The 24,022-nt window shown below is 40.0% G+C and overlaps 2 protein-coding genes across 3 annotated transcripts in view; both read right to left on the bottom strand.

Annotated features, from left to right (window-relative positions):
• LOC146521033 (NACHT, LRR and PYD domains-containing protein 3-like) overlaps nucleotides 1-17,575 on the bottom strand; it is a 40,552-nt gene extending 22,977 nt beyond the window's left edge. The window contains exons 1-7 of one of the 2 annotated variants that reach the window (XM_085154239.1): nucleotides 17,446-17,575; nucleotides 16,651-16,755; nucleotides 16,435-16,566; nucleotides 15,792-15,899; nucleotides 12,655-12,707; nucleotides 5,683-5,967; nucleotides 3,309-5,100 (exon numbers count right to left, since the gene is read on the bottom strand). In XM_085154239.1, coding sequence (XP_085010365.1) covers nucleotides 3,309-5,100; nucleotides 5,683-5,967; nucleotides 12,655-12,707; nucleotides 15,792-15,899; nucleotides 16,435-16,566; nucleotides 16,651-16,706 — 2,426 coding nt within the window. In that variant the 5' untranslated portion in view covers nucleotides 16,707-16,755; nucleotides 17,446-17,575. Of the gene's footprint in view, nucleotides 1-3,308; nucleotides 5,101-5,682; nucleotides 5,968-12,654; nucleotides 12,708-15,791; nucleotides 15,900-16,434; nucleotides 16,756-17,445 lie in introns of both variants that reach the window. The other variant, XR_014873128.1, reaches the window with a different exon arrangement.
• Nucleotides 1-24,022, bottom strand: part of LOC146521030 (protein NLRC3-like) — a 142,451-nt gene that overhangs the window by 84,234 nt on the left and 34,195 nt on the right. The window lies entirely within an intron of this gene.

The following is a 24,022-nucleotide window of genomic DNA, read 5'->3' as shown; positions in this document are numbered from 1 at the left end:
ACACTTTTTTCGTGTTTTCCTCCGAAACAATAAGTTCCGTTGGAGCAGCCTTTCAATGCCTTTCTCTGTCTCTCGCTAGCAAAGTTGACCCAGACAACAAAGTAAAGCTAGTTTTCGGCTATGAGCCCAACACAGAACCCGATGTATTAGCCAGAGGGAGGGGGGTGGGGCGATTGTACTGGGCTGTCAGGTTTTCCTTCATCCCCCATTCGCTACGCAGCATCCAACCGCTCTGTGGTGCTAGGTTGCTGCATCCATCATTAAATTAACAAAATGCAGAGGCAAGCTTCTTACCCCTGAGTTGCCAGTTTCTGTCCATCTATCATGGCAAAAGTAGCAGCGAATCCATCTAGCAGGTTCCTTCTATATCCAGCAGCAAGCTCCTTCCACCGTGTTGGTAGTTTCTCTTGATCCATTATTGCAAAGCAGTAATAAACTTCCGGCACCGAGATGTCTGCCTCTTTCTGTATCTCTGATTTGCAATGAAACAGCAAGCGTCCCATCAATGAGTGGCCATTTTCACTGCATTTATCACCACAAAAGCAGCAGCAAACCTTTTGGTGAAATTCGGGGGGTGAATGTAGCATATGTGTTAAATACTTCTGAATTTCACCAAAACATCCTGCCTATGTCTGTGTGTGTTGTGTGCTGCGTGATAACGTAGGCACGTGCATGTGTGCCCCGGTCACAGCTCCTTTCAGCATTGCCAGAGGTAAGTCATTGTCACGTTGCTCTGAGCTAACAAACATTCCCTAAGGCCTCAAGCTGCAATTTGAATATACCCGAACTGCTGCGTTTTGGTCAGTTGTTAACAGACTCATTTGGTGTAAGTTTGGTAGAAGGCTGAGTTCACTAACACAAGTTTTTAATGAGTTTTAGACCAAGGATGCAGCTGTAGTACTTGCATGCTAAGTTAGCCTGATCACTAGCGGGAGCTGAAAGGAATCACTGCCGTATTTTAACGGCATGCACTGTGTTCTGTCAGGAGAGGTGTCCTAGGAGGCGCATGACACACACAGATCACAGACCTGAATTTCTATGTGTTGCAGGTATCGAGATGGTTTTTTGTTACGGAAATGTGGTTTTTCATTGATTGTGTTTTTGGTACAGTGTTGTATTGCCTGTTGAATGGTGTTTATTAAGATGATTGTATTTGAGTTTAACGTTTGAATTATAAGCACCAAAATGTTGGGTCCTGGTTTTTGGGTTATATTTGCTTGTCTGATTGATGTATTGTTTTGTGTATTTTTTCTTACAAGTTGTTTTCCGCTATTTACCAGTGATATATTTATTATTTTGTGCTTTTGTTGTTTTTTGAGAGCTTAAGTTAATATTTTAAAACAATTTATTGCATTTGGTTTATTATATTATTGATTAGGCTGCAGGGCACAGCTTACATCTGCATTCATCATTGCAAAGCAGCAAAGAGTTCTACTAGCACTGGGATGCTAGTTTTTTCCATGACTGTCAGTCACAAAAATGCGGAAGCAAGCTTCTACCACCACGTTGCCAGTTTCTCTGCACCCATCATTGCAAAGTACTAAAACAAAAAAAACCCCACTGCCACCGGGACACCAGGTTCTTTCTTTATCTCTCATTCGCAAATGCAGCAGCAAGCCTCTATCAATGAGTTGCCAGTCTCTCTGCATTTACTATCAAAAAAGCAGCAGCTAATGCTTCCAGCTAATCTTAGCACTGGGATGCTAGGTTCTCATTCATTTTCCCTCTTGTGCAAAATGCAGCAGCACACTTATGGCACCGCTTGCTTGTTCTTTCTTCATCCATCATTTGTAAACACAGCAGCGAGTTCCCTATTATCGAATTGTCAGTTTCTCTGCATTTATCATTACCCCTCATACGCAAATGCAGCAACATGCTTTCTACCAACGCATTGCCAGTTTCCCTTCCCTCTATCCCTTTTTCGCAAAATGCAGCAACATGCTGCATTTTGTATAGCTGTATAGCTGAGCGCCAAAGGTGTGGTTGGGCATTAATCTGTTCAGACCAGCGTCTACCACCCCCAGACTGGTGGGGCAGCTTAAAAAAAAACTTCAAAGTTGATTGTAAGTTTGATTTGTAAGTTCATTCATGAGGATGAACGCAATTTGAATCACTGGTTGGACCCTTTGTTTTTTGCAGGGCATGAGGTGCCCCAGGCCTCCACTGCATTTTCTCCCTTTGAGATTCTGTTTGGTAGAAAAGCGCAGGGTGTGTTGGACCTAATGAAAGACAACTGGACAAAAAGCCCAGCTAAGAATTAAAGTCAATAAATTCTGGACCTGGGAGTCAAGATATACAGTTTAAGAAGGTTGTCTCGAGAGAATTTACTCCAGAACCAGGAACGTCAGCAGTGCCTGTACAAAAGAAGTGCTAGACTCAGACAATTTTCATTGGGAGATAAAGTGCTGGAGGTACGAAATTCCACCATTCCCGCCTCCCTCCACTGTGATGAACATCTCACACAGACCTAAAGACTGGATTTTCCTGGATTCCAGCAATGTTTTGCAGATTCAATTCAATTTTGTTCATACAGTGCCAATCACAACAAAAGTTGCCTCAAGTCAGTGTTTCTGGGTATGCATCATCATCATTGTTATAATACCAATCTCATAAATCACCATGTTGAAATAGGCCTTGGCATGACAGTGTGTTCACAGTTCAACAGGTTACCCAAGCTTAAGAGGCAAATTGTTCAGAAAGAATTGGCTGAAATCCTGGGAGTGATGGACGAGTCACAAGGTGCGGATGTAGCCCCATTATTCTTGTAGTGAAGAAAGACAGGTCTATACATTTCAGTGTTGTTTTCAGCACTGTAAATGATGTGTCATAGTTTAACACCTACCCAAAGTGGATCTGTACTTTGATAACAACTGCGTATACAAATGTCTCAGAAATCCTAATACTTTCTGCTGCTGCGACATATTAAAAGTATGATATACCTGACTGAGTATACCTGACTGAGTATATCAGTGGGTCTGTTGTATACCAAGACAGACCCACTGACATTTCCATGCTTTGCACATGCTTTATTTACACAAGCTATTTACACACCAGGATGCTTGTTTGGATGACTTCTCGGCTGCAGCTCCCTTCCTGCCAGCCACACGTACACGCAATCACAGGCAATAACAGCTTTTTATGCCACCGAGATGTTGTAGATGCTGCGCAGGTGCATCCATAACACCTGCAGTGGCATCACAGATCACGTCCCGCCACAGTACTGCTGTTTATATCCAATATGCTTTTTAAAGGGGCCAAAATCATTACAATGTTTATGTAGAAATAGGAATGAGTACAAATGTACTTACAGAGCTTTGTTGGAGGCTTTGACCACTGGCAGAAGCCTCAGAAGAGCCTCCTCTGAAGCTGAGTATTTCTTCAGGTCAAACACATTCAGATCTTTTTCTGATGACAGTAAGATGAAGACCAGAGCTGACCACTGAGCAGGAGAAAGTTTATCTGTGGAGAGACTTCCTGATCTCAGGGATTGTTGGATCTCCTCCACTAGAGAACGATCATTCAGTTCATTCAGACAGTGGAACAGATTGATGCTTTTCTCTGCAGACAGATTCTCACTGATTTTCTCCTTGATGTACAGTGCAGTGTCCTGATTAGTCTGTAAGCTACTTCCTTTCTGTTTCAGCAGGCCTCGTAGCAGAGTCTGATTGGGCTGCAGTGAAAGTCCCAGGAGGAAACGGAGCAACAAGTCCAGGTGTCCATTAGGACTTTTTAAGGCCTCATTAACAGCACTCTGGTAGAAGTGTTTCTCTGCAGATTCCGTTATTTGAGACTTGAAGATTATTTGTTGTTCTTCCAGAAGATTTAGTTCAGAGTTGAAGAAGGTCAGATGGACATGAAGAGCAGCCAGAAACTCCTGAACACTCAGGTGGATGAAGCAGAACACCTTGTCCTGGTACAGTCCACTCTCCTCTTTAAAGATCTGTGTGAACACTCCTGAGTACACTGAGGCTGCTCTGATATTGATGCCACACTCTGTCAGGTCTGATTCATAGAAGATCAGGTTTCCTTTCTGCAGCTGATCAAAAGCCAGTTTTCCCAGAGACTCAATCATGTTCCTGGTCTCTGGACTCCAGTGTGGGTCTGTCCCAGCTCCTCCATCATACTTCACCTTATTCACTTTGGCCTGAACCACCAGGAAGTGGATGTACATCTCAGTCAGGGTCTTGGGCAGCTGTCCTCCCTCTCTGGTTTTCAGCACATCCTCCAAAACTGTAGCAGTGATCCAGGAGAAGACTGGGATGTGGCACATGATGTGGAGGCTTCTTGATGTCTTGATGTGGGAGATGATCTTGTTGGCCTGATCCTCATCTTTGAATCTCTTCTTGAAGTACTCCTCCTTCTGTGGGTCAGTAAACCCTCTGACCTCTGTCACTCTGTGAACATACTCAGGGGGGATCTGATCAGCTGCTGCAGGTCGTGTGGTTATCCAGATATGAGCATAGGGAAGCAGTTTCCCCCTGATCAGGTTTGTGAGAAGTACATTAACTGCAGTGGGCACTGTAACATCAGTCAAAATCTCAGTGTGGTGGAAGTCCAGGGGAGGGCGACACTCATCCAGACCATCAAAGATGAACACAACCTCGAAGTCTTCAAAGCTGCAGATTCCTGCTTCTTTCGTTTCAGTAAAGAAGTGATGAACAAGTTCCACCAAGCTGAACTTTTCCTCTTTCAGCACATTCAGCTCTCTAAAAGTGAATGGAAATATGAACTGGATGTCCTTGTTGGCTTTGTCTTCAGCCCAGTTGAGACTGAACTTCTGTGTTATGACTGTTTTCCCAATGCCAGCCACTCCCTTTGTCAGCACTGTTCTGATTAGTTCCTGTTTTTCGAGTGAGTCTTTAAAGATGTCCTCTTGTCTGATTGTTGTTTCTGGTTTGTCTGGTGTCCTGTTTGCTGTTTCAATCTGTCTGACCTCATGTTCATCATTGACCTCTGCAGTCCCTCCCTCTGTGATGTAGAGCTCTGTGTAGATCTGATTCAGAAAGGTTGGGTTTCCTGCTTTAGCAATCCCCTCAAACACACACTGGAACTTCTTCTTCAGGTTGGACTTAAGTTTAGGCTGACAATTCTGAAGAGCATCTGAATAAAAAAAATTAAAAAAGGAAAAATACATATCCAGTCAAACCTGGTCTAGGGGTGTTATGTGAAGAACTTTTGCCCGCTGTTCAGCCTATTATATTCATTATATTTTTTATGCTCATTCTACCCAAAATTCATCAAAAAGGGCTCCGGGATTTCCTAAATGAAACCAGTCACATTAAATGCTTCAAACCCACATAATACTGAATTACTTTACAGCTTTTCATATGAACCCAATCCTAACATACTTTACTTAATATATGTAAATTTTGCATTTTTTTTCTTTCATGAAGCACTTGAGTCAAATGAGTGACACTGTTCATTTTTTTAAGGCAATCAGTTTCCATAGTTTTACCAAGTGAAGAAGACTGGCGTTTATTTAAATACTGCTCACAATTGATCTTCTAAGTAGGTTCATAGGTTTATAATAATAATCAAAATATCTCCATGTGCTTTGGAAAATATTTTTGCAGCCTTTCAACAAATCCGAATGAAGTTTCTTACAATTAATTCTGAGGTTTCACACTTTTATACCTCAACAAGCTGAAAGGTGACCATCCATATTGAGATAAATCAACTTACCTTGCTGAGCAGATGGATCAGAGTATAAATGCAGTTGAAAGAAGAGAGAAGGATCTATGGTCTGAAGGTGTCTGATCATTATCTTGCATGCTTTGTCTCCTTTTTTCCTCACTGTGTCAATAAAGCAACGTGCCTTATCAGCTCTAATAGGGTTCCCCTCCAATATCGATTCTTTCTCCAAATCATTGAAGACACTTTCTGTTACAAGGGCCTCAAGCAGCTGTACAAGAATTTCTGGTGAGACCCTCCACACAAAGGTTGTCCGTACCCTGGCAAGCTCCTCCTCTACAGGAACAAGAAAGAGCTATAAATGTGCATCTCACTCACTCTTTTAATAAACAGTGCCAAAGAATAATTAAGACATGATGCAACAGAGATATAAAAAATTTCCCTTTCGCCCATGCGGGTGGTCTAGACCTTTGCTATGTGTTGTCTTGCTGTTTTGTGTATTTATTTTCTTGCTGTCCATATGATTTGGTGTATTAAACAGTGTTCCAAGAATTCTGCTTTTTTCCAGAAGTTCTTTTTTACTGATTTAACTGATTTAAATTGGATCTATAAAAAAACAAACAAACAAAAAAACAAAACTTGGAGCTCCACATCGTAGGTGGAATAAGGTTATCATGTTGGATTTAAAATTTGTGTCCACATTAGCCATCATCATTTTGTTCGTGTATATCGGGAAGTCCCACAGGATCTTAGCTCAGACATTCTCCACCACCCTAGGGAGCATCTCCCATTTTGACCTCTGGACTTCCAGGCCATATTTGGCACGGATGTTTCTGTATACTCTGCTGGCCACTTGTTTATGGCGTTCCATGTATGCCCTGCCTGGTACCATCTTGTGCCCTGCTGTTATGTTCTGGATTCTCTCAGGGTCATCTTTACACAACCTACACCTGGGGTCTTGCCTCGTGATAGACCCAAGCCTATATGGGACTTGCACTCAGAGCTTGTTCCTGTGCTGCCATGATTAGAGCCTCTGTGCTGTCTTTCAGTCCAGCTTTGTCCAGCCACTGGTACACAGCAAATTTCTGGAGTTAAATATTCTGGAGTTAGGCATAAAAGTGCGCAAGAGTTACATTCAGAGAGTTTATTTTTCACCTTATACTTCAGTCAGTGTTGGGGAGTACTCTAAAGCGGTGTAATATTTGGGTGTTCATTCACTGGGTGCTAAGGAGTCTAATTCAACACATTGCTGGTGTTGTTTGTCTGTCGACCGCCTATCTGTGTTTCTTTCTTGGACTCCGACATGTAGGAGGTAAAAATACTTTATTTACTCTGGGATTTTCTGTGAGTGTAGTGATGTTATTTGTATATATTTGGTTACATGTATGCATAAGTAAAATATAAAGTTAACTAACTAGCACTACATGTGTTTTCTGTATGTTATGCTGATTTGGAGATAGCAGCTAGGCTAATGCTAGTCAAAAGTTAGCTAATTAACTTATCTTACTGTATTTTAAGATACACATTTCACGTTGTCAATGAAAACGTTTATTTCTTTTTCTTATTTTTAACACTAATGTTTAATTTAACGTTAGCTAACTACAGTGATATTCTGTTCAGACTCATGGTAATGGTAATTTAACCAAAGAGAGGTGCAGCCTGCATTGATGAGACGTCAAGGTACCATTAACATCAGTTAGTTAGTCCTGCTGCACACTGAGATATGCACACAACACTGTCTCCAGAACTGAGAAGACAAGGACACAGCAAACATGCGGTCACATTGTCTGCCAAACCTAGCCTAGCTAAGTAGATTTTAAGCAATATTTAGTGTGGACAGGCTAACTCAATGTAAGAAAGTGTTTATTGATTAAGTTATACACAGTTCACATAAAGTTACCATAAACAACCTCTTCTTCTTTTGTTGTGTTTCACATTAGTGAAGGTATTTTTTTCCGTAGGTGGCCAAGATGTTGATAAAAGTAAAACACAGAGAGACAAAGAAATATGTAAAATTGGAAGAAGTTCGCTTCACAGACTTTGTGAGAGCAGGTACGTTATAGTTTGTACTAAGTCATTACGCTGCCAGGTTTTTAACTGAAACCTGGCAGCGTTTGTATCAGTGCGTTTGTATCAGTGCGTTTGTATCAGTGGCTAGCAGACTCTGGAACTCGATCCCTCTGAGATTGAGATCTGTGGACTCAGTCATGTCTTTTAAAAAGCAGTTAAAAACCTATCTGTTTAAACTCTCTTTTGGTTGATTTTGTTTTGTTTTAGATTTTAATGTCTGTTTTCTGCCTCTGTAAAGCACTTTGAGATTTTATCTTGAAAGGTGCTATATAAATAAAATTTTACTATACTTACTTTGCTTACTTTACTATTAAAGAGTAGTGATGGGTACCGGTATCCGGTGCCAATATGGCACCGGTTCTGATATAAACGGTACTAACCAGACCGAAAACCAGTGCACATTTCGGTGCTTTATTTCGGTGCTTTTTTTTCCTGAGATGTCATTCACTTTGGATTCTAGCCAATCATTTTACCGTTCCAAGGATAGTAGGTGGGCCCAGGTACGTACGTTCTTTTAGAGCAGAGCTACAGATTAGAAATGCCCAAGGCGAAGTGGTCAAAAGTCTGGCTGTACTTCACAGCAAAAGATGCAAACTCAGCAGCCTGCAACAAGTGCTTTAAGCTGATACTGTGATACTGTGCAAAGGAGGTAACACTTCGAATCTGATGAAACACCTGGCAACGCATAGTGTTTTTTTAAAAGCCGAGAAAATGCACCGTATTTGATAGCTTGATGCGAGACCTCACACCGAGCACATCTACTGTGGGTGTGGTCCCTGTTATCGGACCCAGAGTTAGCAACATAACCCAAGAACCTGAAGAGGAGAGTCCTGGCCCCTAGCCTTGCCAGTGTAGCAGAAATGATGACGGATGATGATGGCAGAAGCAGCCGTTCTTCTCTGCGTGAGTAGCTTAATGTTGTTCATGTGTAATTTACGTTGAGTAGGCTAACCACGTTATTAAATTTCTGCATGTAAAGTGAACTAGCAAACACCGTCGTAGTTACATGTGGCTGTCTTCTTGTTTGATGGCAGATACTCCCTTCACCCTGGCCAAAAAGGCTAAAATGACCAAAAAAAAGATGAAAACAGCTAAACATGAGAGGTTTTTGGACAAAGTTTATGTTTTTTCCATTGTTTAAGCACTGCTTCCAGCCAAGAGTGATACCATATATGCCCTATAGCTGCAGAAAAGGCTAACAGTGTTATCTTTTTTACAAAAAAACAGGTAAACATGAGAGGTTTTTGGACAAAGTTTGTGTTCTCCATTCTTTAAGCACCGGTTTGAGCACCGGTTTGAGCACCGGCACCGTTTTAAAAGTACCGGTTTGGCACCGGTATCGGATAACCTAAACGATACCGATCTGTATGAAATGATAATGTTTTTATTAACTGAGTGATGATTTTACTTCAGTGCAGCAGAGGTTTCTCATACCAGAAAATGCAGCACTGAAAGTCACAGATGAGCAGGGTATAGAGGTGGATGAGGAAGTCTTTCCTGAACTTGCAGCAGTCAAAGAGGTGTGTTTTGTCATCTATACAGGTGAAGATAAGTAAATATATGCTCTGATAGATTTTGAAGGATTTGATTTGTACAGTTACTCTTAAATAAACATTTTTAATTTGTCTAATATCCTTTGGTAACAATCACAAAATGCTGTTTTCATGGCTCAACAGTAAGTTGGATTTATCACATGCATTTCAGACATCCTGGAAACACAATCATCCAAGAAGCTGCGCGACTGCTCAGACTTAACACACTATGTGACACTCACAGCTTGTGGTATGTAAATTGTATATTACCATAATAAAATACAAAATAACCATCTGTTCTCCTGGGAGAAAGTATAATTTAATCAAAGAGTGCAATTTATTGGCCCTGTGTGCATAAATAGTATCTTTGTTGTGTTGTGTTTTTGATTGTATATACCTTATATTCTAATATTTTTATTTGTCACCCTCAGATATGACTGTCCTGAAGAAACATGTGTAAGAGCCCTCCTCTCCAAGTCTAACAGATACATTGTCTGTCCCAACCACCAGCAGTCAGAGCAGTGACACAAGTGATGCCGGACTTCAAATGGTTTAACCTACATTGGACAGCATACATGAAAGAAATGTAGATACAGAACCTAATTGACTTATACTTGACTCTTTAGTTGCCATTACTTGAAAAAGCTTAAACACGAAGATAAAACAGATTAGAGAAAAATAATTTAAAGTAGTATTTCATGTAGTTCATTTGTATAATCCACAGATTGAACTCTATGGGCTCAAAATGTGGTCATAAATATTTTGTCTTGTAAATAAGTTTTGTACTTGCAAATCATGATTTGTATGTGTAAAAAGAATTTGTGTGTTTATAAAGACAAAAGATTTGTATGTGTAAAAATAATTTGTGTGTGCGTAAAAAAGATTTGTTTGTGGACTTAGCCAACAACAACAACAACAACGTGTGAATCTCTGCAAGTTACAAGTACGAATTTTGACCCTATTTTTATTCCTTTCATCTGATTGGTCAATGTCATGTCAATCACAAATGTAACAATCCAATCAGAGAACAGATGGGTTTGGCTGTCGGAGGGGTGTTTTTTTGAACTGCAGGTCCTTGAAGGGAATAAATGCCCTTTTACAGGCCAACCCAGCTTTTTCCTTCATCACCACGAAGGAAAACAGTCTGTGGTCGTCCGAGTTTGGTGATTTATGTGTCACAGGTCTACGTGCTGAATACGGTGGGGGTGGGGGGGCACCTTCATTTCCAAAAGTCATTTTTGGAAATGACAGTCTTCACTACAAAACTTTCTTCATTATGAATTAGTATACATGTTTTTGTTTTTGTTTTTGAGCTGCTGCAAAAACCCACAGAGCTCAGCAGCCAGTGCAACAAATTCTGGATCCTTTGCTTTTAGTTTGCATTAGCAGCACATCCTGCGTCCGATGTGAAACGACCTTTATCCTGCACACTGTTACTCACAGTAATGGTCCCGGGTCAGCCCTGACCCTATTTTTTAAACTAATCCTAAAGTAATAATGGTATTTCTAACCACTGATATACCACAACTTTATCATTTCAACAGCTGCTGACAGTTAGGGGATCTAACTGCTATTGTTTATTTATATAGAGATCCTCCAGCTGCAGTTCAAAAAAGCGCCCCTCCGAAAACCAAACCCATCTGTTCTCTAATTGGATAGTTACATTTGTGATTGACATGACATTGACCAATCAGATGAAAGGAAGAAAAATAGGGTCAAAATTCATACTTGTAACTTGCAGAGATTCACATGTTTTGTTTTGGGCTAAGTGCACACACAAATCTTTTTCACGCAGACAAAAATTCTTTTCACACATACAAATCTTTTTTACACACACACACACACACACACACACACACACACACACACACACACACACACAAACTCTTTTTACACATAGAAATCTTTTTTAGACACACAGAAATTCTTTTTACACATACAAATCCTGATTTACAAGTACAAAATATTTATGACCACATTTTGAGCCCATAGAACTCGTTGTTTGGGTTAACAAATTCTCATTTTTTGTCAATTGTTTTGTTCTTTGTATCAAATGTGTTTAGACAGTGGAGCAGATTCTGACTTCCAAACCAGTCACAGGGGTGACTGTCATCCGTGAGTATGAAGAAACTGGAAGTTTGAGAGATTCCACCGGGCAATTAATGGTGGACATCATTGTAGCTCACATGCATGAAAAGGAAGGGTAAGAGGAATGATGTTTATTCTATTCATTGGCAAGGATCTTGTCACAAACAACACTTCTGCTTTTGCAGGAGAACTGTAAGTAAACCAACAAAGGAGTTTCATGCACTTGGAATCGTGTCACTCTTCCCATCTTTGAAGGATTCGTACTCCAAAAAGGGACATGTGAGTTGAGTTTGCTCTGCAACTGTAGTGTGTAATAAGACTCTCTCTCTCTCTCTCTCTCTCCCTCCCTCCCTCCCTCCCTCCCTATATATAGCTGTTTTTGTTATGCTTGTTGACCATGAAATGTGTTTCCATGATCATTGTCCTGCTTTTCAGGTAAATGAAACCATTCCTAAGAAGATACTGGTCATAGAAAGGGAGAAATTAAGACATTTAAAATGTTTTGATGCCCAAATGTTATATGGGTGTGATTCACAATTTTATGTTCTGTGAGAGAGTTGCATTATTTAACTTGTTGGCTTGGTGGAGACTTTACAGAGTCTTCCTTATGTTAAAACTGCATTACAAGAAGTGCTTATTCTGTAGTCATTTTTTTCTTTAATTCTGTTTTTTTTTTTCGCCCAATGTTAGGCCTATCTGACCACACAATGTCTCAACTGTTTAGCTGCCAATAATGGTGGGTGTTAAGCTATTACAGTACTGTTACACAGAATGTATGTTAATCCATGCCGCATTCAATTTTGAATGTTATTTTTGATAAATAAAATTCATACATTCATAATAATCAGTATTGTGTTTTTGTAGTAATTTGCACCTAAAACCTAAAACTTTTTTCAATTGATGAGTAACACTATAAAAGAGTTAATATCAAACTTAACTCTAGTTATGAGTTACATTTTACTCTATATGGTAGTAGAAATTTAACTCCATAAGAGTTTAGTTTTAACTCCTATAAAGAGTTGAAAGATCAACTCCCGGAAAAGCTCAAATGTAGTTAATCTGAACTCCCAGAGAGTTTATTCCAAAGACCAGAATTTGCTGTGTAGGACGGCCAGTTCCTCTATCTGCCGGTGGTACAAATCATACCATGCAGGCGCCTGTCCTTCCATGCCAGAGCACACGGTATGACTTCATATTTCTCTCTCTTGATCATGTCTGTGGTAGGCTTAATTATCTAGGGGGGTTATCTAGGACCCTTACTGGATACAAAATTGAACTTCCTTTCGACTCCCGCTCTGAAGACATATATTCATATAGTTTTGCAATATCCTACCTGCTGATGCTGTTTTGGCTGATGGTTCCCTCTGCTTCTCTTTTATCATATTTCTACAAAAAACACGAGGTGATCATTTTTTTCACAAGAAATGAAGTTACTGTTCTAAATTAATGAATATGATGGAAGACACTGTGACAAACATTTAGTGCATGAGCCATATACACCCCAAACTGGTGTTGGCAGTGCAGTATTTAAAATAAAGTCCAGTGTAATTCAATTTTTCATTTTTTGAAGCACATTTAGAACACCTTGTCAAGCCATGGGGGGGGGGGGGGGATTACAAATCTATGAAGGCAGAGCAGGTAATAGAAACATAAGAGTCAAGAAAGGAGGCAAGATGTTTGCACTGATGGTTATCTTGGCCACAAAACAGTAGAATATCTTTTTATAGGACTCTTAACCCTCTCAGGTTCAAATTAATTTTTTTGTTGCTAATGCACAACCAAGTCCTGCAGTGGTACTTCCGAGTAAAAACAACTCATACAATATGTATGTGGGGTAATCAGGTTGTTAGTTCTTAACTGTTGCAAATCGGCAATGTCTGCCTCGAGAGGGTTAAAGGGTGTGAATTAGACAGGTTTAAAAAAAGATTTAATTGTAATGAAAAGAACATGAGATTTTTGAGAATTATTCAACATAATATAAGAGAAGGGTTTTTTTCAATTATTTGCCCATTTTCACGGTCACACACTGTCAGACTCTGCAACCATTTTTGCAGTCTGACTGTACTTGCGTCAACTTCGACCTGCTTAATATCCGTTTGCTCACGAACAAGGGACATCTCATTCAAGATCTCCTCACAGGCCATGAGTTTTAATTTTTCTGTTTAACTGAGACATGGATACAGCCTAACAACTTCTCACATCTCCATGACTCCCCCGGGTTTGTTTACACCTGCCAACTCTCCAACTGTCATACCCCCCCCCCCCCCCCCCAAAAAAAAAAAAAAAAATCTAATTCTGTCTTTATGAGTGACTTTGCTGATCTACTGACTAACCCGGCCACTGTTTTGCCTAATATAATACTGCTGGGTGTCTTCAACGTCCATGTGGATAACCGCGATCATCCTCTTACTAAAGACCTTTAATCTTGCCTTGATAGCTTTCATCAAGGCAGGATTAAAGGTCCTGGATTAAAGGCAACATAGCTGCCATCACCAATGTGTGAATGTGTGTGTGAATGGGTGGATGACTGGATGTGTAAAGTGCTTTTGGGGTCCTTAGGGACTAGTAAAGCGCTATATAAATACAGGCCATTTACCATCATTTTAAACAACACATAACCTTTCCTTTCACACCAAGGGCCATACTTTGGACCTAGTTTGCTGTTCCGGACTTACTCCGTCCTACTGCACTGCTGACTAACTACCAATCTCTGATCATCTGCTTCTCTCTTTTGATGTTCAAATGACTTTTTCCATAATCAAGAACCCTCGCACTATTTCCTTTGGGAATATCAAGAAAACAAATCTTGATATCCTTTCTTCTGCTCTTTCTAGCTGTTTGTATCTTAACAACATATTCTATTCAAGATGATTTGGTCTTTTATTATAATCATAGCCTTAGCAGTATTTTGAATTCTCTTGCTGCGCTAAAAACCAGACCTGTATCTATTTTCAGTCTGCACCCTGGTACTCACCTGAACTCCGACTTCTGAAAGCAAAAGGCTGACGACTTGAACGTCTCTATAAGAAAACCGGCCTTACTGTTCATAAGGAAATGTTCAATAATCATGTTTTATAAGGAGCGTATCAATCGAACAAAATCTGACTATTACGCTACCATTATCTGCTCAAGTGAAGATTCTACCAAGACACTGTTCTCACTATTCAATTCTTTTCTCACCGCCACCAGATTTTCTACCTGTCCAGCTCTACAACTTTTACGACTCTATAATCCTATTCTTCACTGACAAAATTCACAAGGTAAACCAAGACCTGGTTCCCGATGTTTCATGTAGCCCCTCCTCCATAATCCCACCCCCATTGCATTGCCTATCTGCCTTCCAACTGCCATGTGTCACTGATATCTCTTCTACCTGTCAACTTGAACCTGTTCCTACAGTCCTAATCAAGGCCTGTGTTAGGTCTAACCTCACAGACCTCGCTGTCTCAGAGACCTGTCACTGCGAACAAAGCAGACACTCAGAGCTCAATTGGTTTTCTTGCCGGCAGGGGAAGCATCTGTAGGGACTGGAATAATGAATTAATTACATACACCATTAAATAATTAATTAAATGTGACAATAATTCAATAAAATTTGAAATAATCAATTAAAAGAATTTAATGATGTATTTATTTAATTCATTTGAGCACTTTGGTCCCCTTGAGCTCTAACCCTGAAATAATTGTATCTGTCAGCCTTACCCATCAAAATAAGGGGGCGGGTTTAATGGTGCCACTGCATCTTATCCAGCATCTGATTGGTTGCCATGTAAAGTAAGTCAAGACAGGTCAATCCTAGATAATTGATTGCTGGTGTGGACTTGGGGCAACCAGGTATCTCACATTGCATTTCAAATCACAGGCAGCAATGGTGGTGGTGTAAAGTTTTAAAATAATAAATAATAAAAATTTTCTGTCACCTACTACACTGTTAATAGTGTTTTATCCGTGAATGTAGCGCAATCTTCACATGTCTGGTCAGGTTTTCAACATAGAACGTGTTTGCAAAAGATGTCCAATAACTTTTTGATCCCATAGGTAGTGTGAAAAGGAATACATACAAAAATTGTGTATTTCTCCAGTTGATTATTGACCTACTGTACCATTAATGCTAAAAGAAGTTGCATTACCTTAAATTGAAGCACCTAGGGCTACTATGATCTGGATTACTAAGAACCAGTAATTAGACAAAGGAGTACTTGGCTTAACAGAGCTCTGGCTACAGTGCTAAAAAGAGACCTTGGTTTGTTCCAGTTTTCTCCTCAGAGATAATGAATCAGACATCCTAGCTTCATGGAGGGATTTTTTTTAATTAAGTAGCAGAAGAGGAATTTCAGTTCTTTAGAAAACAAAGTCTGGATTTTAAGAGAATGTCTAAATAAGACTGATGTGTTTGTAATTTAAATAGGATATTTAGGGTAGCAATAAACAGTTAATCAGTTAAAAAAGTACATGTTACTAACATCTTACCTCTCTGCAGAAGACAGTTCTTGTCTTTCAAAACCACTAGAGCACCTTTCACACCAGTCACTCTTTAAGGACACAAAGCTGGGTTCAGTGCTAAGTCCCTGATGGATCCTAAAAAGAAGAAAAAAAACCTCAAAACATAAAACTCTTCACTGCATGGAGCTATGCGTGATGACGAAATATATCGGATGACGAATTAAAACATCTATTGTTTCATGTCTATTGTTTGTTTCATGGTGTTGCAAAATACACTGTTTATGACAATATTTTTTTTTTTTCTTCTACCGCCTACACAACAATCACATGAAAGAGTATGGAGAGAATTTAGAGATGAGAAGCAAAAAAGAGCCGTCAAGTGCTCAAAGTAAACCTTAGACTCAAACATTAGAACGGGCTTTTCCCCACAGCAAGAAAATAGCAGCCGTTAAGATTTATGTATAAAAATAAATAGTTTCGTGCATCAATCAAAAAACTCGACTCCAGTTATATGACACCCACCTGAAAACACTTCACCCAAGTCGAGTTGCCCAAGATCACAAAATATATCGTTATCGGGATATGAGATTTTGGTCATATCGAACAGCCATATCACTGCATATAAACTGCCAATAAGAGTAGTGATAATTTAATACTGACACAAACTTACTTTTTCTTAGATAACTGTCTTCTTTTTGTAAATCTACAAATAAAAAACTTCATGCAGTTGCACTGTAAGCACATGCAGCTGGTTTCAGGCTCAAGCTCGGGTTCAGATCCAAGTTCAAGCCCAGGTTGGTTCCTGTGAATAATGATGGAGCAGTGATGTGAGTGCTGAGCTGTGACATGGAGAAGAGTCATGGCCAGTTAGAGATGGCCATCTCACCTCTGAGTGGTTTTAGAGGGAGGGACTCCCTCCTCTCTGTCCTCACACAGATCCATACTGCTGAATTCACATCCACATCAGCTCACACACACTTTCTACCTTCACCTGCAGAGGAAACACAAATAATTTGTGTGCACATCAACTAAAATACTCCTTTCCATCATGTATGCTGTCCAAATATCAGCTGCTTCTTCCCTGCTTCATCTCAGTGTCAGCTGAATGCAGTCAGACAGCAGTGTGAGGCAGAGGAAGCTGCAACCAGCTGCTCTACTTCTGTTATCAGTCCACTAGAAGAAGCCATGAAGCACACAAGATACATTCACTGATACACACTGACTGCTGTTACTGACAAGCTTCTTTCATGAAAAGCCAAAGTGATCAGCAGTTTATCTGCGTGAGCGCAAAGCTGCTGCAGCGTGAGCATAGGGGAAACTCGGGTGGGCGTGGGGGCGTCTTTGTGCGAGTGGCTGCTGGGTTCTGCTTGCCTGGGATGTTGAATTTACACGCGACCAGTTTAGTTACACCTGTGAAAGGAAATATCTTGGATTATGTTTTTTTTTTTTTTCATATCAGTCTGTAACTGTGAACTATGGAGTGGCAGATTTCTGCTGGAACTAAACTGCATACAACTGATGTTAGCCAGGAAAACATTATAGACTAACTTTAATGGAGAGACCGGAAATAAAAAGACACTTGTTTATTGTTTATTGTTGTGTGAATAAATCAAACATGAGCTGAACAAACAATAAAGTTCCTAAAGACAAACTGTTAAAGAAGGAAACAAAGCAAACTTACGGTATCTTCAAACACACACACCACCAATAAGCTGCACTCCATGAAGTTCAGGAAGTGAAAGTAAACTCTTAGCAGGAAGGAAACACGCAGAGAGGTGGTGAGGTGATTCTCAGAAACTCTCTGATCTCTGGCAGGTCGTCATTTATTTCTGCTGGTTTTCCTGTTTGAAACACAAACATTCAATTCAATTCAGTTGAATTCAATTTTACTTATACAGCGCTAAATCACAACAGTCCCCTCAAGGTGCTTTATATTGTAAGGTAGACCCTACAATAATACATACAGAGAAAAAGAGAGAACAAAAAACCATGACCCCCTTTGAGCAAGCACTTTGGCGACAGTGGGAAGGGAAGAAGAAACCTCCGACAAAACCAGCGGAGCCATCTGCTGCGACTGGTTGGGGTGAGAGAAGGAAAACAGGATAAAAGACATTCTGTGGAAGAGAGACAGGGGTTATTAACAGATATGATTCAATGCAGAGAGGTCTATTAACACATAGTGAGTGAGAAAGGTGACTGAAAAAGAAAAACTCAATGCATCATGGGAATCCCCCGGCAGCCTACATCTATTGCAGCATAACTAAGGGAGGATTCAGGGTCACCTGGTCCAGCCCTAACTATATGCTTTAGCAAAAAGGAAAGTTTTAAGCCTAATCTTAAAAGTAGAGATAGTGTCTGTCTCCCGAATCCAAACTGGAAGCTGGTTCCATAGAAGAGGGGCCTAAAAACTGAAGGCTCTGCCTCCCATTCTACTTTTAAATACTCTAGGAACAACAAGTAGGCCTGCAGAGCGAGAGCGAAGTGCTCTTATAGGGTGATATGGTACTACAAGGTCATTAAGATAAGATGGGGACTGATTATTTAAGATATTGTATGTGAGGAGCAGGATTTTGAATTCAATTCTGGATTTAACAGGAAGCCAATGAAGAAAAGCCAAAACAGGAGAAATCTGCTCTCTCTTTCTAGTCCCTGTCAGGACTCTTGCTGCACCTGAAAAGCAACTGAAGGCTTTTCAGGGAGTTTTTAGGTATATAAATAATAATGACTTACAGTAGTCCCGCCTGGAAGTAATAAATGCATGAACTAGTTTTTCAGCATCACTTTGAGACATGATATTTCTAATTTTAGAGATGTTGCGCAAATGGAAGAAAACAGTCTTACATATTTGTTTAATATTAGCAGTGAAGGACATATCCATACGGTTTTCAGGGCCGAATACAATAACCTCAGTTTTATCTGAATAAAGAAGCAGAAAGTTGGCGACCATCCAGGTCTTTATGTCTTTAAGACATTCCTGCAATTTAACTAATTGGTGTGTGTTATCTGGCTTCATGGACAGATAGAGCTGGGTGTCATCTGCATAGCATTGAAAATCTATGCTCTGTCTTCTAATGATACTGCCTAAGGGAAGCATGTATAATGTAAACAGAATTGGTCCTAGCACTGAACCCTGTGGAACTCCATAATTAACCTCAGTGTGTGAAGAGGACTCTCCATTTACATGCACAAATTGGAGTCTATAAGATAGATATGATAAAAACCACTGCAACGTAGTACCTGTAATACCTACAGCATGTTCTAATCGCTCTAATAGGATATTATGGTCAACAGTATCGAACGCTGCACTGAGGTCTAGCAGGACAATCATAGAGATGAGTCCACTGTCAGGGGCCATAAGAAGATCATTTGTAACCTTCACTAAAGCTGTTTCTGTGCTGTGATGAGCTCTGAAACCTGACTGAAACTCTTCAAATAAACCATTCCTCTGCAGATGATCTGTTAGCTGTTTGACAACTACTCTTTCAAGGATGTTTGATATGAAAGGAAGGTTGGAGATTGGCCTATAATTAGCTAAGACTGCTGGGTCTAGAGATGCTTTTTGAGTAAAGGTTTAACTACAGCCAGCTTGAAGGCCTGTGGTACATAGCTGATTATTAAAGATAGGTTGATCATATTTAAGATTGAAGCATTAATTAATGGCAGGATTTCTTTTGTAGGAATGGGGTCTAAAAGACACGTGATGGTTTGGAAGAAGTAATTATTGAAGTTAACTCAGAAAGATCAATTGGAGAAAAAGAGTCTAACTTAACATCAATGGTACTAAAAGTAACTGTAGATAATATTACATCTGTGGGATGATTATTGGTATTTTTTCTCTAATGATAAAAAATTTTTTTATGAAGAAGTTTACGAAGTCATTACTAGTTAACGTTAAAGGGATGGTTGGCTCAACAGAGCTCTGTCTTTGTCAGCCTGGCTACAGTGCCGAAGAGAAACCTGGGGTTATTCTTATTTTCTTCAATCAGTGATGAATAGTAAGATGTTCTAGCTTTGCAGAGGGATTTCTTACAAGCAGCAAACGATTTCTCCAGGCTAGATGATGACCTTATAAATTTTTGACACACCATTTCCTCTCCAGCTTACGAGTTATGTGCTTTAGGGTACGTGTTTGAGAATTATACCACAGAGTCAGGTTCTTCTGATTTGAGGTCTTAGTTTTCACAGGTGCTACAGTATCCAGAGTCGTACGTAGTGAGGAGGTAAAATTCTTAACAATATAATCTACCTCTGTTGGAGTAGCTTTCAGGGCATTGAAGATGATAACAGTGGGTGGATTATATTCTTAAACTTAGTTAGAGCGCTTTCAGAAGACATCTACTGTAGTGATGGGAATTCCAGCTCTTTTTAGAGAACCGGCTTTTTCGGCTCGGCTTACTAAAAAGAGCCGGCTCTTTCGGCTCCCAACTGGCTCTTCAGGTTGTTTTGTTGCTTTAATTAATTTATTATCAACAACAATATAAAATTATGCACAAAAGAAATTACTAACGTTAAAAAAATGTGGTTTTATTATTATGTTTACATATAAATATATACAATGGCCCTAGAGACAAAGCATGTACAAACTCCAAAACACATACAAACACCAAAAAGCACGTACAAACTCCAAAGCATGTATGAACTCCAAAACACATTACTAGCGTTAACTGACCTTCCAAAACATGTCATTCTGTGTTTTTACGTGCTTTTGAGTCTGTATGTGTTTTGGAGTTTGTAAGTGCGTCTGAGTTTTTACATGTTTTGGAGTTTGTACGTGATTCAGAGTTTGTACGTGTTTTGCCTCTAGGGACCACCGTAAATATACTTTGATTTATTCACTCCACATAAAATGTAATAAATAAATAATATATTACAAAAACCAACTATTTACATTTCAACTTTTTACTAATTAAATTTTCAGCTTTTTCCTTTTAAACAAAATTAAAGTGAAACAACACAAAACACTGCAAACCACAACACAATTAAATATAAATTAAAATATGTAAAACAAAAAGAAGATGCACATCTGTCATATAGGCCTGCATGAATAAACTTTCTGAATCCTTTATCATCCGCAAATTGTGGATGATTACTATATTTTTCTCATGTGACAATGTTGTCTCCTCTTGTTGTCCTTGGCTCTCTCTCTTTCCTCGTGCTCTGTTTCTGTGTTACTGCAAGTGTAACTACCGCCCCTCCCCCCTCTGCCCAGTGCAAAGCACAAGGCTCGTGTGCGAGTGAAGCGGAAAAAAAACGTGCAAGAGATAGGGTGAGAGAAAGAAAAGAAAAGAAAACACGGCACCGCATCGCGTCGTCCAATTCAAAGAGTCGGCTCTAAGAGCCATTTCGTTTGCGACCGACACATCACTACGTCATATGCGTGGAGGCAAGCCAGGTGACAGAGCTGTTACAGGTTTGTATTGGCAAACAATTGCTTTTCCCATTTTAATGCATTTTTAATACCAATTATAACCTTATGCGACTTAGACACCGATTACTGTGAGCCTGAGCCGTAGTGTTGTCGTGCACTGAACGGAATGGAATCGGTGAGTTTTCAAACTTTTAATTGACTGTTTGTGGGGCCAGCAGCCAATTAGCGTCAGATGTGTGGCAGACTTGCTTTTCAGGAGCTGCTACCGACAAACCAGCAAAAAAAACGCCAAATGTGTCAGCTGTGACACTTGCTTGACGCGATCACAAAAACAGCAAACAGTTAACACCCCGTCGATGCTGTTCACAGGACAGCAAGAGTAAACGATCGGGAGAATCTTGTCGTCATTATCGTTCCCCTTGTACGTTTTATTTCTCCAATTTCAGCGTTTTTGCTTCACAACTAAAGCGTGCAGTTTACTTTGTGTGCACTAACATGGACTCGTATCAACCAGCGCCACCTCTGGCCATGTGCCATAGCCTACAGCCAGATCAACTTGTGACCAGTGACGGTCCAAGCCTGTTGGGCGACCTGGACGAACACTGCCTCTGGCACCCCGGCGGGATACAAATAATATCACGCTGATCCTGACGATTTGTTCCCCCGGTTTAAATCACAGTCAAACAGTATCCCACAGTTGTTTATGTTTTTAAACCCATTTTGCACAGAGAGACATTTTATGAAAAATGTATTGATAGCAATGTTGAATATAATTACACAGGGAAAAAAACAACTACATGTAAAATAATCACACCGTGACACCTCTGCCTTTCTGGAGGGACAGTAACTGCGTGTGTACATGTATGCGTGTAAAACCTGCAGATAGTCATATTAACAGTATTTTGTCTCTATCTGCTATTCTGCAATTCTGCAATTTATCCCATGTAAATAATAACGTGTCGCACAGCGTGATGTGAAAAAAGGCACATACCTTTGACGTTGCGTGACGAACTCTGTATTCCTCGTCCACACGTAAACGCAAAAAAGGAGTTTAAAAAAAACCTCAGTTTTCGGTGATTCGAAACGCCATTTATGTGTGGACGAAACAGCTGTGTTTTCAAAAATACCCGTGTAGGTGTGGACGTAGCGTAAAAGAGTTAGTAGTTTATTTCCTTACTACCTGTAATTTATTGCAGATTACTTGTATTTGCTTAATTGTTTACTAAATGTTTGAGGTGAGAAATAAACCGCAATGGAGCAAAATATGGGTGTGTGTGGTTGGAGGATGTGTGCGTGCATGTGCACCCGGGGGGGGGGGGGGGACATTTTTCTTGTAAAACAAAGGGGGGCCCAGCAAAAAAAGTTTGGGAACCACTGACCTAACAGACCTACACTTTAGTTCACAGATTCGCTTTGTCTAGGGTTTATTTCTGGGATTTTGCACAACCCAGGATTCAAATCAAGAATACATAATGGGCTTGGATTTACAACATTATGAATGAAATGTGCTCTATTTGGAAGCAGCCGGCTCCCCTCCCCTTTTGACAGGTTGTGTGTTAGACTCTAAATAATCAAGCTGTAAAATATACATTTTGATTTGTTATTGATCCCTTTACCTCTGGTCCTAAAGTGTATATTTATTTTCTTATTTTCTTTTCTTATTTTCTGGAGAATCAGTAGATCAGTAGTAAATCACGCAGAGAAATCAGTGCAAAGGCAGAGAACAGTCTTGATCAAGGAGCATGCATGGCTGGATCAACAATAGATGGGATCGGAGGCCTCAGGCTAGCAATTTTGTCCACAAAAAGGTAATAAACTTATTGCACATAGCCTCAAGCAAAGTCAAAATACAAAAATAGGTCATCTGCAGTGGCAACTCAGGGGCATAAGACAATAATTTGTCAAACAGTATAGAAAACCGTTCGGCCGAAGCAGAGCCAAAGGCACGATAACATCGAACAGGTGCAGCCTGATTTGTAAAAGCGTTAGAAGGAGCAATATCAAATAAGATAGGCATATGATCAGAGAATACTGCATCTTCAACACGTACATTGCAAACAGATAAACCATAAGATAAAACTAAGTCCAGTTTGTGACCACGTTGTTGAGTGGCACCACTAACAGATTGGACAAAATTAGAGTTCACTAAGGCAAGGACGTCCTTGGCCAGGGGCTTCCCTGGACAGCAAACGTGTATGTTAAAATCACCAAGCAGGAGGATCTGGTCATACCATGATGCACAGTCAGCAAGGAATTCCGAGATATTTCGGGGGCCGATAAACAATCGCACATAACAATGAAGGCAAGTGGCCCAGTTTACACAAACAGATTTCAAAACTGGTGTAGCGAGACGAAGGGACTTACTTACATCAGTAAGTAAGTCCCTTTGGGTACCCTTAGGCCCCCTCCTCGATTAAGAGATGGTCTTTCCTTCTTCACGTAAATGGTCTCCTTGACTCCGCACTCAAACCAGCGTTCCTCCCTGTCCAAGATGTGTCTGTCAGCTAAACTTCATTAATGATGGCAGGAAGAATAAAGAGAAGTCTTCCTTCTCTTCCTCCCTTTGTGTGTTTCTGTGCTACTTTTACTGTGTTGGTTGTGCTCAGTCATCTGTATTCCCTGAATGCAGTAAAAAGTCTTGTTCTGTACTCTAAGTACGTTAAAGCTGCTGTGCTGGGTGACTAATGTGAGGTGGAGGGCAGAAGTTGGAGGTCTGGATCAGATCAACATGAGAGAAAAGCAGGAACAAATTAGTCTGAATCATTCCTTTGATTCCATTCAGGAAATTTATTGATCATTAGTGTCCACATTAAACATTATTTTTCTTATTGCTGCCAGCTCACATAACCCTCGTGTTGTATATAACACTATAAATTCTGTACTTAATACG

This window comes from Neolamprologus multifasciatus, chromosome 3 (assembly GCF_963576455.1).
Source record: "Neolamprologus multifasciatus chromosome 3, fNeoMul1.2, whole genome shotgun sequence".
Lineage (NCBI taxonomy): Eukaryota > Metazoa > Chordata > Actinopteri > Cichliformes > Cichlidae > Neolamprologus > Neolamprologus multifasciatus.
The sequence above is the reverse complement of the archived record's forward strand: the minus strand, read 5'-3'. Positions and strand labels throughout refer to the sequence as shown.